The sequence below is a fragment of the Mauremys mutica genome, chromosome 25, assembly GCF_020497125.1.
Source record: "Mauremys mutica isolate MM-2020 ecotype Southern chromosome 25, ASM2049712v1, whole genome shotgun sequence".
Classification (NCBI taxonomy): Eukaryota; Metazoa; Chordata; order Testudines; family Geoemydidae; genus Mauremys; species Mauremys mutica.
Genome location: NC_059096.1, coordinates 9,025,546 through 9,039,148, shown reverse-complemented (window position 1 = coordinate 9,039,148; position 13,603 = coordinate 9,025,546). Strand labels below are relative to the sequence as shown.

Sequence of the window (13,603 nt, the reverse complement as noted above, 5' to 3'; positions counted from 1 at the left end):
TGTGTGAGCACCGTTTATTTATTCTAAATTAGAAGAAAAGAAAACAAAAATATGTGCGGTAAATCTCTGAATGGCTCATTGTACTTGGATTCTAATCTCACGTGAGATCATGGCTTCAGGTTACAGGGCCTAGAGAGAGTAGTTAGAGCAGGGCAATGGGAGTCAGGACTAGTACAAATGACTAACTCAGTGTGTGACCCCGAGTGAATCACATAACTGATCTGGACCTGAGCTTTCTATCCCTAAAAGGTAGCGGAGAGGCTTTTAAAATTATTGTTTGTCATGTGCTTTGAGCTACATGGATGGAAGGTGTTACAAAAAGGCAAAGGAATATTAAGATGTGATCTGAATACCTGATGATTGATAAGCCGTTCTTATACATCCTTTTCCTAAGATGTTATAGTATATTAACAACCTCTCTTTTCTCCCAATCTTCCCATTGTCAGCTCTCCTTGTACACACAAATACTCTTTCATTTCCTGATTTATGCAGTCTTGCTAAGAATGATAAGTCTGGTTGTTTCCCTTCAGTGAAAACTGGGAGTTGTTTATTTCAAATGTATAATATGTGTGAATGGTTACTGATGGGACTGCCTACTGGTTCTCCTCCTTCCTCTCTGGTTTTCTGTCCTTCCCCCCACTCTCATCCTTGGGTGCTCTGTTGATTATGAATACAAAATCTCAGTCATGTTTATATTTTTAAAGTATATTGGTTGGTCTCTCTCCTTCCTGAACTGCTCTTAACTCTTGGCTAAGCAAAGCACTCATCTCCCTTTGAAAATGTTGCAGTTTGTTGCTCATTTACAGTCCAGTGTGAGTGGAAGCCTGCGTCCCTTCTTCTCTGATAACAAACTCCTGTTTATAAATCTTTTCAACCAGAGGGTGTCTTCATAAAAAAAATGGACACTTAAAGAATTGACCATTGAAATAACCATTGTAAATGTCACAATTTTGATTTTAAAAAATGCCAACTGTAAGCATGGTAGTGCAGGAGGCCATCTTATCTAAAACTAAATATTTTCACATCAGGATGAAAGTACTCTTTAAACAGTTTACTGCTTCAGTGTGTTTAATGTGATGCCTCATGGAAGTTTTGCTTGTATCTGAGTCCTTGCAGAAGTAGCCCAGGTGTATTCCCAGCTGGTGTTGTGTCAGTCTATTTTTAGTTCTTAATTTGAGATTGGAAAAAATAAAATGATCTGCGCTGCGTTATCTGACACTTTCCACAAGGTAAGGGATACATTTTCTAGCAGCCGTCATTATTGCATCCACGTATATACACACAGTGGAGTTGCCTTCAACTGAGTGCAATAAATTACTCCTATTTAATCTATTGTTATAAGACAGAGTTCTACCATGAACAAATAGTGCTGGTATAGTGAAGTTGTCTTCTTTAGAACTGAGACTTCTCTTTATCATCTGTGCAAGTCCCTTTTCGCCTGGAGGTTTAAATTTTCAATTAGCAATTCTAACAGTCTGAATAGATGGATGTTAATGTCCAAATTAGGCAGATCTAAAATAATTGAAGAAGAGATTTGTTGACATCCGCTTAAAATGCATTATTAAATTGCCAGTTATATAGCTGGAGTCTTTGACTTTATCTGTTAAACTTTTTTGCACAAGCAATTAAATAATCCTTTCAATAGGAAAGGCTTGGCGGCTGTGCGCATCTCCATTTCTATTTGTCTTGTCATTTCTGAGCATCAGCAGGAAACCAAACAAGTACAAATATCTTGGGGGCATGAGAGAAGTGGTACCAAAACACCTCATTTTTCCTAGCTGTGTGAAATTACTGTGCCCTGTGTTTTCCAAACTTTCATTTCATGCATGATCTATGCAAATTTCTACCTTTAAGAAACCAAAGAGCTGGAAGGAAACAAACATTGTTCTTATAGGCCTATGCAATATGAATACAACTTCTCAATTAATATTTTACATTTGCATTTTTGTCCACCATAGGATTTGTGACCCTTCAAGGTCGAAAGTCGTAATCTATAATATCACATGCAGATTTACTTCATCTCAGTTGTGCTGATTTAATATAGTTATAAACATATGAGTGTTTAGTGTGAAAAAGAATACCAGGACTTGGAGCCAGGTCTGATAGCTGTTTGCTTTCCCTTGGCAGCCACCAGCTCAGCCCACTTAGAGGATCTAGCTTACCTGGATGAGCAGAGACACACTCCCCTACGTACGTCCCTCCGAATGCCTCGACAGAGCATGGCAGGTGCCCGCATACAACAAGACCTAAGAGGTAAGGACCAGCTGAAGGACTTTTGCGCGGCCAGATGCCATAGGTAGTAGCCACAAGGATAGGACTTTATATGGTGCTTCCTGCAGTTGTCTATTATTTTGGTGGAAACATCTGATTCATGTAAAGTTTCCCATATTACCATATATACTCGTTCATAAGCTGAATTTTTTTAGTAAAAAAGGGAAGCACCAGAGAAGGGGGTCGGCTTATGAACGGGTATAGAGAGGGAGAGGTGGGACACAGCCCCTTCCCCTCACAGAGGGAGCAAGGAGAGGCAGCACAGCCAGCAGAGCCAGAAAGGAAGAGGGGGGACCAGAGTCTCTCCTCTTCTGGCCACGCTGCTCTCCCCACCGCCTCCAAAGCAGCTGCAGCTCCGGGGCTGGCAGGCTGCGGCCACGCCGGAGCAGGCTGCAGCCAGGCCAGAGAAATCCTCCTCTGGCCCTCCCCAGGTAAGGTGGGAAGGGATGGGATGGGGAGACTGTGGGGGTCCCGGGCTGGGGGTGGGGAGAGGTTACACGGGGTTGGGTCATGTGGGGGGTGGTCACAGGGGTTACTCCCCTGACCCTCAGCTTCTCCCCTCCAAAAAAAATTTACTCACCAGTTGCTGTCCCAGCCAGTCAGGGTAAGCTGCTGGCAGGCCGGGACATATTGTTTACTTAGGTTTACCTCCGTGCTTGTGGACGCTCGAGGTAAACGAACCATTTTGACCTGCCAGCGGTTTATCCTGATGGTCCGGGAGCCAAAGTTTGCCGATCCCTGAATTATAGGGTCGGCTTATGAATGGGTCATAAAAATTTGCCATTTTTACTTACCCATATAGGGCGGTCAGCTTGTAAACGAACCGGCTTATGATTGAGTATATACGGTATATTCGTGAAGTGCTGCCTCACTACTGAGAGATGTCTTGTCTTACAGTGTGTTTCTTCCTAGCATTGTCAAATAAGAAGGGAAAGAAAACTTGAGAGAAGGTGTAGCAATAGACTCAAGTACTGATCTCTTTAGATGATGGTAGTTTGCCAGTGGCTGGGCCATGTTTCTGTGAGGAACAGTGCAAAGGGAGCTACATGGAGTGTTGTTAAAATACCCTTTCTGGGTTGCTCTTGCTGTGATGTTTTCTTAGAAAGCAAATGTGTCAAACTTCGATGTCTATTTAGTTTGCTCTGTACAGAATTGTGTGCTGGCAGGTTATATGTACTTGGCAACATTGCAGCCTGTTGCACCCTATTTTTTTCCTTTGGTTTGTTTGCATTTCAGCTGTTACTGCTTGCAAAAGCTGCATCATGGTTAAAGGTTTGGGTTTGGAGGGGTTTTTTGGTTTTGATTTTTGGTGCCCTCAGACATACTGTAACTACAGTATCGGAATGAGCATACACTGAAAAGATGCTGGAGTCTTGAGTTGTGTTTCAGCTGTGTGGGACAGCTTCCTGCTGTTGGTTTGCCACAGGGCCATCCGATGTTTGCGTGTCTGCAAGTCGTGCAGTGCTTGTTAAGAGTCCATAAAGCTCTCCTCTTCTCCCCTGGGTGATGTGTTTATTTTTACCTTGAGGAGCTGACCTACTGTCTCAAGTAAGGCAGTTTGGAATGTGCTCATCGGTCCATGCTAGACTGGTTTCTAATGTAGCAATCCAATGGCACTGCAGGGTTGGCCGGTTTTAATTCTGATGGGGATTTGTACAAAATACACAACCCTTGACTGAAAGAGCAAAGTGATTTTGTGTCGTCTTGGATCACGGTTTGTAGTGAAATCATATTGGCTGGTGATACAGTTATAAAAATGTATTGGCAGGCAGTAAGCGAAGAAAGCAAACTTTGACAGACAGAATTTCCATATGTTCTAACTGAGCAGCTTGCCAAGCCTTCATAATTTGCAGTGATTGCATCCAAAACATTAAACTTTATTGTAGGAACAGAATCAAATTGTTTTCCAGACACACTTTTAAAAAAACATGCAGCACCACATATTTTCTTTTCTTTTTCAGTTAAGCCTGCATGTGAATAGCAGCAGTGTTTCATATTTGATGTCTGTTTCTGGTTTTTGTTGTAGTGACACGCTATCTTAACAAAGGGGAGGGAGGGAGGGAAAGCACTATAGATAATACCACTATTTGGAAGTCTCTTCTTTTCACAGGATATGGGATTTTTTCTGAGTGTTCAAAAGTTCCAAATGTTTCCTAGAGACTGTGTCGAACTGGCCTGTTCTAGTGACCAAGTCTTTGAGCTGTTGTGCCAATTGGAAATCCTAAACTTGGGCTCAGTCTTAGTATGTCACGTCTTGGGGATTTGCTGAGATGGTTCTCAGACTTTAGTGGAGCCAGTAGCGGCTTCCGATCTGAGGGCCAAAGATTATGACTATTGTTTAACCCACCAATGCCTCTCGTGCCTAAATTTTAATTTTCATGGAGAGGTTCAATGGTTAGACATTAAACAAGTGACTCTTCCCTTCTGTCTATTTTGTGTGTTAAACTAGCCTGTTTGAGAAGGGGAATTGCATTCCTTCCCCAGCTCAATACTAAAGGCTCAGAGCAGGAAAAATATTTTGTACAAGTGGCAGGTTATAAACCGAATACTGAGTGCACTTTTCATTTGACTGTCACGAGCCAGGGGAATTTAAGGCTAGTTTAGGTTAATATAGCTTTGACTCATAGACTCATAGACTTTAAGGTCAGAAGGGACCATTATGATCTTCTAGTCTGACCTCCTGCACAACGCAGGCCACAGAATCTCACCCACCCACTCCTGTAATAAACCCACATGCTCACCAGCCAGATACCCATTTGGGGTCGGGAAGGAATTTTCCTCCAGGGCAGATTGGCGGGGGGCTTCACCTTCCTCTGCAGCATGAGGAATGGGTCACTTGCTGGAGGATTCTCTGCACCTTGAAGTCTTTAAACTACAAGTTGAGGACTTCCATAGCTCAGACTTGTTTGCTTCCCATGTATGTCCATCAAGCCCTGGGGATGACTGAACTCTATGGAAATACTCCTGTTGATTTCAATAAGCTTTGGATCAGGTTGCCACATCTCAGTTCTGCAGGAGAAGGACTTGTCCATACTAGGAAAGGTTTAATGTATAGCTATACTATTATAAGCTTAACCTGCAAGATAATAGTTGCAAGGTACCCTGAAGTAGAAGTGTATTGTAGAACTAAGTACTGGGTATTAAAACATTCGCCAGTGTTGTCGTCATGTTCCCATCCCAGTAAAGGGAAAGTCAATGGTAATTTACTATGTAAAACATTCTTCTTGTCCTCTATAGGAAATATTTTGGGCACAGAGGATTGGATGGAGAATTTCTGAGTGCTACAACTATTGCATTAGCCTACTAAAGTACTGCTACTATTATTAATACAGGCAGTGCAGTAGTGCCTAACACTTTCCATTATAGCCCCGTTTTCACTTGCTTGTAACTGTTGTACACTTTAGCCTTTTGGGCTGAAGTTTTCCATGCTTCATTGATTTTTATGAAAACTTGATAAAAATAGTTCAGCCATCTCCAAGGAGATGCTCAATAAAAAATAGATATTTATATACTGCTAAATGTATGTCAGGTTCTTTACAGAAAAATAGGATTCTCTGAAGAGCTTGCAATCTAAATGGAATAAAAGGAAGATAGGATCAAGATTCTCAAGCATTTAATATACCAACGTTTGCATGCTGCCGTTTAACATGGGATAGAAGGAGATGACAGTTGACAATACTGTGTTCCATCTACATTTCAATTCTAATAAGTATAAAGTCACTCGTGTCCCCGCGTTGCTCTCTAGATCTTTGCAATACTCTTGATATGTGGCTTAGTACTGTATGGGCTTTGTATTGGACAGCAAGATATCTGTGTGTTCCAGCTGCTGGTCCTAAAATGGAAACTCGCAAGTACACCACACAGCTTAATACTAATAATGAACTGTGGATGCTTACTGCCAGCATAGCTCACAGGGAGTTCTTATTCTCTTTGAAGAGAAAGAAGTCTGGAAGCCAAATAATTTTCTAACAGGCACTTCAACAAAATCAAATTACAACTAAGAATTCAGTTTGTATAGGGGAGAGTGATCTAGATGGTACAGAAGCATGTCTCCTGAAGGCCTGGGTTTAAATCTGAAGGTTAGGAGCAGAAGTGAAATAAATGATTGGATCTCAGCTGCGTGGATTTTGTGCATTTGTTCATATTATTCAATCAGCCTTACTTTGGTATGATTGGCATTTTCTGCTATGGAGGGACCCAGGACTGGAATAGCAGGTGTGTTTCAAATCAGGATTGAAATGTGTTTTTAGGGCTCTACTGGAGAGGTTTGCAAATCTTATGTGTTGTCGGTCTCTCATTTAGCACTAAAAATACCCTCTCTGCCTGCCCCCCTAATTCTTTCCAAAGAAATATAGATTTAATTTACTCCAACAAGGTATCTCAAGTTCAGGATATTACCATGGGACTCTAGCCTCGATTCTGTAAAATTCTTCATTAAAAGTGAATAGAAAACCCAGCGAAGGGTTGACAAATTAAAATGCAAGTTGTTAATTTATTTTGTGGTTGTAACAAATACTAAAGTCAAGCAAGTAACCAGGATCCTCCAGTTTGTGTGCACACACCCTGGCCTGCTAATTAGTCACATTTTTGTCCCTCTCCTTCTGAGCCCTTTCCAATCATCTGTCCTCCAGTGAATTAGTCTGTAAAATGTAAGGGCTGTGATACTGTTAAGCTGTTCTCTATGTCTTCTCTCGCCCTAATTCATTTTTATCTACTTGCTCGTTCTCCATTTTTCTCCTTTGTTACTAAATAGGCTTTGAAGATGGAGGATCATTGTCCTCTTGCAAAAGTTGGAATGCAAAGGTTGTGGTTGGGAATTCATTAGGGTCCCATAGTTAATTACCCTTCTATGGCATCGCTAGAGACACAGCTGTATGGGGCTTTATTACGGGTCTGACTCTTGGTAGCTCCCATAGTTCTGTGACTTGCTTGGGGAGTGCTGTCTGCTGAGGATTATTAAATAAATGTTAACAGGGGCTCTTGAGATGTTCATCAGACAATATCAGGAATCGATGAGGTTAAATAAGTATCTGGCATGTATCATGTGACTAATCAGTGACACATGAAAATTATTTTTAAATGTTTTAGAAAACCCAGTTAGCAAAATCTCAGTGCTCTTTTCTTCTCTAAAGATATGCAGCCTTGGCTCGATGGTGTAGATTAAAATAGGTATTGGCCAGGCATCAGTTTAACAGAATGGACAAATCAGTGATGAGGAATGGTGTGAGTACACTGCAGGATTCAATTTAGTCAGCATAATAAAATGAAATATTTGGGGCCTTTTCCTATGGACCATGTGGAATTAATATTCTAGCATTTGGTACAAATATAACTTTGGTGGCTAGTGAAATACGGAACATATCCTCAGCACTGATGTCCAAATGGTTGTGGCACTAAACATTTTCTTTCTGGCAGGGTACTTACCAACGTTTCATACTTTAAATGGAGCACTGAGACTACAGCCAATTACAGGGGGAAAGTTTCATGTAATTTGTTCTTCTTTTAGTACGTGTCTGACAGGCATCGGGTTCATAGAGAGGTCTCAGGTACAAGCTTCCTACTAGGTCCTGGGGAGGGATTTGGGGCAAAACTTTGGAATTCAGGTCTAATTCGTAAAAAAGCTGGAAGGGGAAGGAAAGAAAACCTTCCCAAAATGTGGGCGTGGGGTGGGGAAATAGCAAACTGTTTTAAATCAAAAACAGTTTTAATTTTAAAAATTAACTAAAAATCAGAAGCAGATAGTTTGTAGTCTTGTGGATGGTTCTCAGTTGTCAGCTCCTTGAATCAGATTTCTCCTTTCTTCTTTCTTAAAGTTATTTTTTGAAAGCCATAATTACTAGGTATGAGCCCCACTCCTTATTGGTCTCTGGTGTGAACAGAGGTTTTCTCAGCAGAGACCACCTGTGGTTATCAGCATTGACTATGTATCATTCCTGACAATTGGAAAGTGAGAGTATAGTCTTGAATGGAAGGCAATATATGTCATTAATGCAATTCTGGCTTATCCATCAGAATTAGGCATTGGAGGGCAGGTCTACACCACAGCCCAGATCGACGCTCTGAGATCAACCCACCAGCGGTCAATTTAGTGGGTCTAGTGAAGACCTGCCAAATCGACAACAGATGGCTCTCCAGTATAGATCCCTGTACTCTACCCCCTGACGAGAAGAATAAGGTACGTTGACCTAAGGTACGTCGACTCCAGCTATGTTATTCACGTAGCTGGAGTTGCGTAGTGTATGTCGACTTACCGCAGTAGTGTAGACATAGCCTCAGACACTGAGCAGTGAAGCTGCCTAGCGCACTGAAAGCTATTTGGTGGAAAAGATGTCCCCTAATTCCTTTCCATAACTTTCATGTTTGTGACCATAGAAGACCAATAAATTACTATGGTCATCATACCTAATATTTTTAAATGAAATAAAAAAAACAACTTTGTGTCAATGCGGCATTTATTTTAAATGGCAAACAGTCAATGGTTAGGAAATTTAAAAGATTATGGTTTCTCCTACAATGTTAATTGGCTACATTGTACCTTTTACAGCGTAGTCTATTCCCATGAGGTGTCCAATTCCCTTGAACTCCTTTGAAAATTACGTACCGAGTTAATGTTGTGAATAAATTTTTAATTTTTAGAATTTCTTGACACTGAGTACCGGATAGTTCAACCTTAATATTACATTAATGCTACCTGTTGTATTTAATAATAATAATTAGATAGATAGGCCAAAACTGGAACCTAAAATCCAAACTGTTTTGAATTTGGAATTTTAAACCATTTGTATGTAGGGAATAATCAGATATAAATATAAAAAATAGACTCTATCTTTAAGGATCTGCTAGTATCCCTTCCAAACAAAGTAATGCATGAGATAAATTAAAACAATAATGTAATAGTTTCATACTCAAAATGAAAATTTATTTACCTATGTAGAAAGATCTGTATTCTGTATGCTGTTGAGACATAAATCTGCCCATCCATCTCTTTCCCAAAGACCACAGCTTTCATGTGGCTTATAAATGTGATCTGTGAGCACTACCATATTGCTGTGTGTATAGTAATGCAGACAGGAGAGTTTGGGGCATGTGTCAAGGTTAGCCATTGTGTGTAAATTTATCTTCACTTTACAGAAAAAAAAGTCTTTATTTTTAGATTTAGTACGCGAGTGCAGGAAAGTTGTTTCATTATGACCAGATGTTGCTGCTTTAATTAGCTGTATTTGGACCATTAAATTTCCTAGGGGGCATCTGAGCATTCAGATTTACATCAACAAATAAGTAACAGTGAGCTACATGCATTTTAATGGTGGAACCTTCTACATTAGAATTCAGTGCTTGGATATTGTATTTTCTGTGGGAGTCAAGATGTCTTTGTTTATCATTGTTTATCTTCTGCTCATCCATGGGTGGCGGGTGGAGCCCCCCTTTGGCGAGGCTAGCCCCTGGCTCTGCCCCTTCTGCACCCCACCTCCACCCGGAGGAGCTCCAGGCTGGCCAGAGCCTGAGCACACCCCTCCGCCAGAGGTGCCCCAACTCCCCTGCCCCCCACCAGCCTGGAGGAGCCCTCAGTCAGCTGCACCACGTCTCCCCAGACCCCAAGCCGCCATGAAGAAAAGCGGCTTGGATTCTCCTCCAGAAGAAGCTTTTGCTATGCCTAGGGCAAAGGTTCTCAGGACAAATTTTTCAGTGGCCTCAGAGTGCGGCCACCAACTCTTGCTGGTGGCCGCTCTCACACTTTTTTTTTAAAATACTTAATTAGCTTTAGGAAAAGCAAATAAATATGCACATAGACACGTCCAAATCATAATTTGTTTATTGCTCTCTAGTAAGTCCGTTGTGAAAAGTGATATTAACAAAAATAAAGTATCACTTTTCACAGAAGATTTATTCAGCCTGGCAAGCCTGTGAACAAATGAAGCCCCGTATTGGGGGTCGGGGTAGGCAGTAGGGGCCAGGGGTGATGGAGTTGCGGGGGTTGGGGGAGACAGTGGGGATCCAGAGCCCGAAGCCCCATAGCCAGAGCCCAAAGCCCCGTGGCCGGGGGATAGGGATGGAGCCTGAAGCTGTGCAGCCAGAGCCCAAAGCCCTGGGGATGGAACCGGCCCCGGGGGTGAAGCCCAAAACCTGCACCCCACCACCCCTGGGAAGGTGGGGAACTCACCAGCTGCCGGCTCCTCCAGCGTTGTGCCCCAGCTGTCTCCAAACGGGGGCAGGGCCCAACCCCTGCTTGCAGTCCTAGCAGACAACACCAAGGAGCAACAGGGAGGGAGAGGGGCCACTGCTTGGCCCCCATCCCCCCAGTCACAGCCCAGGAGGCTGTGGCAGCGAGAAAAGCCACTGGTGGCTGCATGCGGCCATGGTGGCCACATTTAAGAAACACTGGCCTAGGGCGCTACCAAATTCAGAGTCCATTCTGGTCAGTTTCACAGTTAGAGGGGGTTTTAATTGGTCAATTTCACAGTTTCAGATGTTTACATCTGAAATTTCAGGATGTTCTAACATTGGGGGTCCAGATCTAAAATGGGATCAGGGGGTTTGCAAAGCTGTTTTAGAGAGGGAGTCCCAAGATTGCCATCCTCACTTCTGTGCTGACATCAGGGCAGAGCTAGAGGAGGTTCCCGGAGATGAAAGTGGGTAGGTGCTGGGGGTTCTTAGCTGCTAGTCCAGGCCAGTGGCAAATTAAATCAGGGGCCCTCGGCCAATTTGTGGGCCCCTGAGAAAACTGGGTGCCCCATTCCCAGAAGAAGCCCCAGGGGCAGTAGCCCCTACCCAGTCACCCTGAGTCCCGTCAGGAGCTGTGGGTGAAGAAGCCCCAAGCCCAGGCGCACTGAGCCCGGCTGCAGCCGCAGGGGCAGACTTTAGCAGACTCAGGGAGGTGGTAGGTAAGATCCCATGGGAAGCAAGTCTAAGGGGAAAAACAGAGTTGGCAGTTTTTCAGATAAATTATTATTAGAGAGCAATAAACAAGAGCAAACTATCCCTCTGCATAGGAAAGATAGGAAGTTAGGCAAGAGACCACCTTGGCGTAACCAGGAGATCTTCAATGATCTGAAACTCAAAAAAGGGTCCTACAAAAATTGGAAACTAGGTCAAGTTACAAATGATGAATATAAACAACATAAGTATGTAGGGACAAAATTAGAAAGGCCAAGGCATAAAATGAGATTAAACTAGACAGAGGCATAAAAGGTAAGAAGAAAACATTCTACAAATACATTAGAAGCAAGAGGAGGACCAAGGACAGGGTGGGCCCGTTACTCAACGAGCGGGGAAAGATAATAACAGAAAATGTAGAAATGGGAGATGTGCTGATGTTTTTGTTTTGGCTTTCACCAAAAAGTTTAGTAGTGATTGGATGTGTAACATAGTGAACACCAGTGAAAATGAGGTAGGATCTGAGGCTCAAATACAGAAAAAACAAGTTAAAAAATTACATAAACAAGTTAGATGTCTTCAGGTTGCCAGAGTTTGATTAAATACATCCTAGAGTACTCAAGGAGATGATTGAGGAGATATCAGTGCTACTAGCAATTATCTTCAAAAACTAATGGAAGATGGGAGAATTCCAGAGGACTGGAAAAGGGCAGACATAGTGCCAATCTATAAAAAAGGGAATAAGTACAACCCAGTGAATAACAGACCAGTCAGCTTAACTTCAGTACCTGGAAAGATAATGGAGCAAATAATCAAGCCATTAATTTGCAAACACCTTGAAGATAAGGTGATAAACGACAGTCAGCATGGATTTGTCAAGAATAAGTCACGGCAAACCAACCTAAGAGCTTTCTTTGGCAGGGTAACAAGTCTTGTGGATGGGGCGAAGCAGTAGATGTGGTATATCTTGACTTTAGTAAGGCTTTTGATATTGTCTCATAAACAAACTAGGGAAATGCAACTTAGATGGAGCTACTATAAGGTGGGTGCATAACTGGTTGGAAACCTATTCCCAGTGAATAGTTATCAGTGGTTCACAGTCAAGCTGGAAGGGTACAGTGAGTGGGGTCCCCAGCACAGGCGCTGGCTTCTAGTTTTCCCTGGGGGTGCTCAACCCCTCAACCCAGGCTCCACCCCTAGTCCACCTCCAGCCCCACCCCCACTCCACCCCTACACCCAGACACTTCCCTGCCTCTTCCCATCCCACTCTACCCCGACCCCGCCTCTTCCCTCCTCGTCCCCCGGGCACACCCCGTCCCCACTCCTCCCCCTCCCTCCAAGCGCCTCCTGCACACCGCGGAACAGCTGTTCTGCAGTGTGCAGAAGGCACTGAGAGGGAGGGGGAGGAGTTGATCTACGGGGGCCGCTGGCAGGCGCGAGTGGGGGGGAGAGAGGGGAGCTTCACTGCCGGTGGTTGCTAAGCACCCACTCATTTTTCTCCAGGGGTGCTCCAGCCTGCGCCTTCCCAGTTCTGTTCAATATCTTCATAAATGATTTAGATAATGGCATTAGAGAGTTTGTGGATGATAGCAAGGTGGGGGGGGTGCATTGCTTTGGAGGATAAGATTAAAATTCAAAATGATCTGGACAAACTGGAGAAATGGTCTGAAATAAATAGGATGAAATTCAATAAGGATAAACGCACAGTACTCCACTTAGAAAGAACAATCAGTTGCACACTTATACAGTGGGAAATGACTGCCTAGGAAAGGGTACTGTGGAAAGGGATCTGAGGGTTATAATTGACCACAAGTTAAATATCAGTCAGCAATGTAACACTGATACAAAAAAGGCAAACATCATTCTGGGATGTATTAGCAGGGGTGTTGTAAGCAAGACATGAGAAGTAATTCTTCTCTAATCTGTGCTAATTAGGCCTCAACTGGAGTATTATGTCTAGTTCTGGGTGCCACATTTCTGGAAAGATGTGGACAAATTGGAGAAAATCCAGAGAAGAGCAACAAAAATTATTATTCAAGGTCTCGAAAACATGATCTATGAGGAAAGATTGAAAAAAATGGGTTTCTTTAGTCTGGAGAAGACTGAGAATGGACCTAATAGCTTTCAAGTACATAAAAGGTTGTTACAAGGAGGAGAGTGAAAAATGGTTCTTATTAATCTCTGAGGATAGGGCAAGAAGCAATGGGCTTAAATTGCAGCAGGAGAGGTTTAGGTTGGACATTAGGAAAAACTTTGAGTGTCAGGGTGGTTAAGCACTGGAATAAATTGCCTAGGGAGGTTGTGGAATCTCTTGCATTGGCGATTTTTAAGAACAGGTTAGACAGACGTGTCAGGAATGGTCTAGTGGTTATGTCATCCTGCCTTCAGTGCAGAGGATTAGACTATTTGACCTCTTGAGATCCCTTCCAGTCCTACCTTTCTATGATTCTATGACCAG

General features: G+C 42.8%; 1 protein-coding gene across 6 annotated transcripts in view; it reads left to right on the top strand.

Moving 5' to 3' along the window:
* The window catches only part of TANC2 (tetratricopeptide repeat, ankyrin repeat and coiled-coil containing 2), a 602,081-nt gene that overhangs the window by 480,353 nt on the left and 108,125 nt on the right, over window positions 1-13,603 (top strand). For all 6 annotated transcript variants that reach the window (XM_044999330.1, XM_044999329.1, XM_044999328.1 and 3 more), the window contains one exon: window positions 2,128-2,253. In XM_044999330.1, the coding sequence (XP_044855265.1) occupies window positions 2,128-2,253 (126 nt within the window). The remainder of the gene's footprint in view (window positions 1-2,127; window positions 2,254-13,603) is intronic.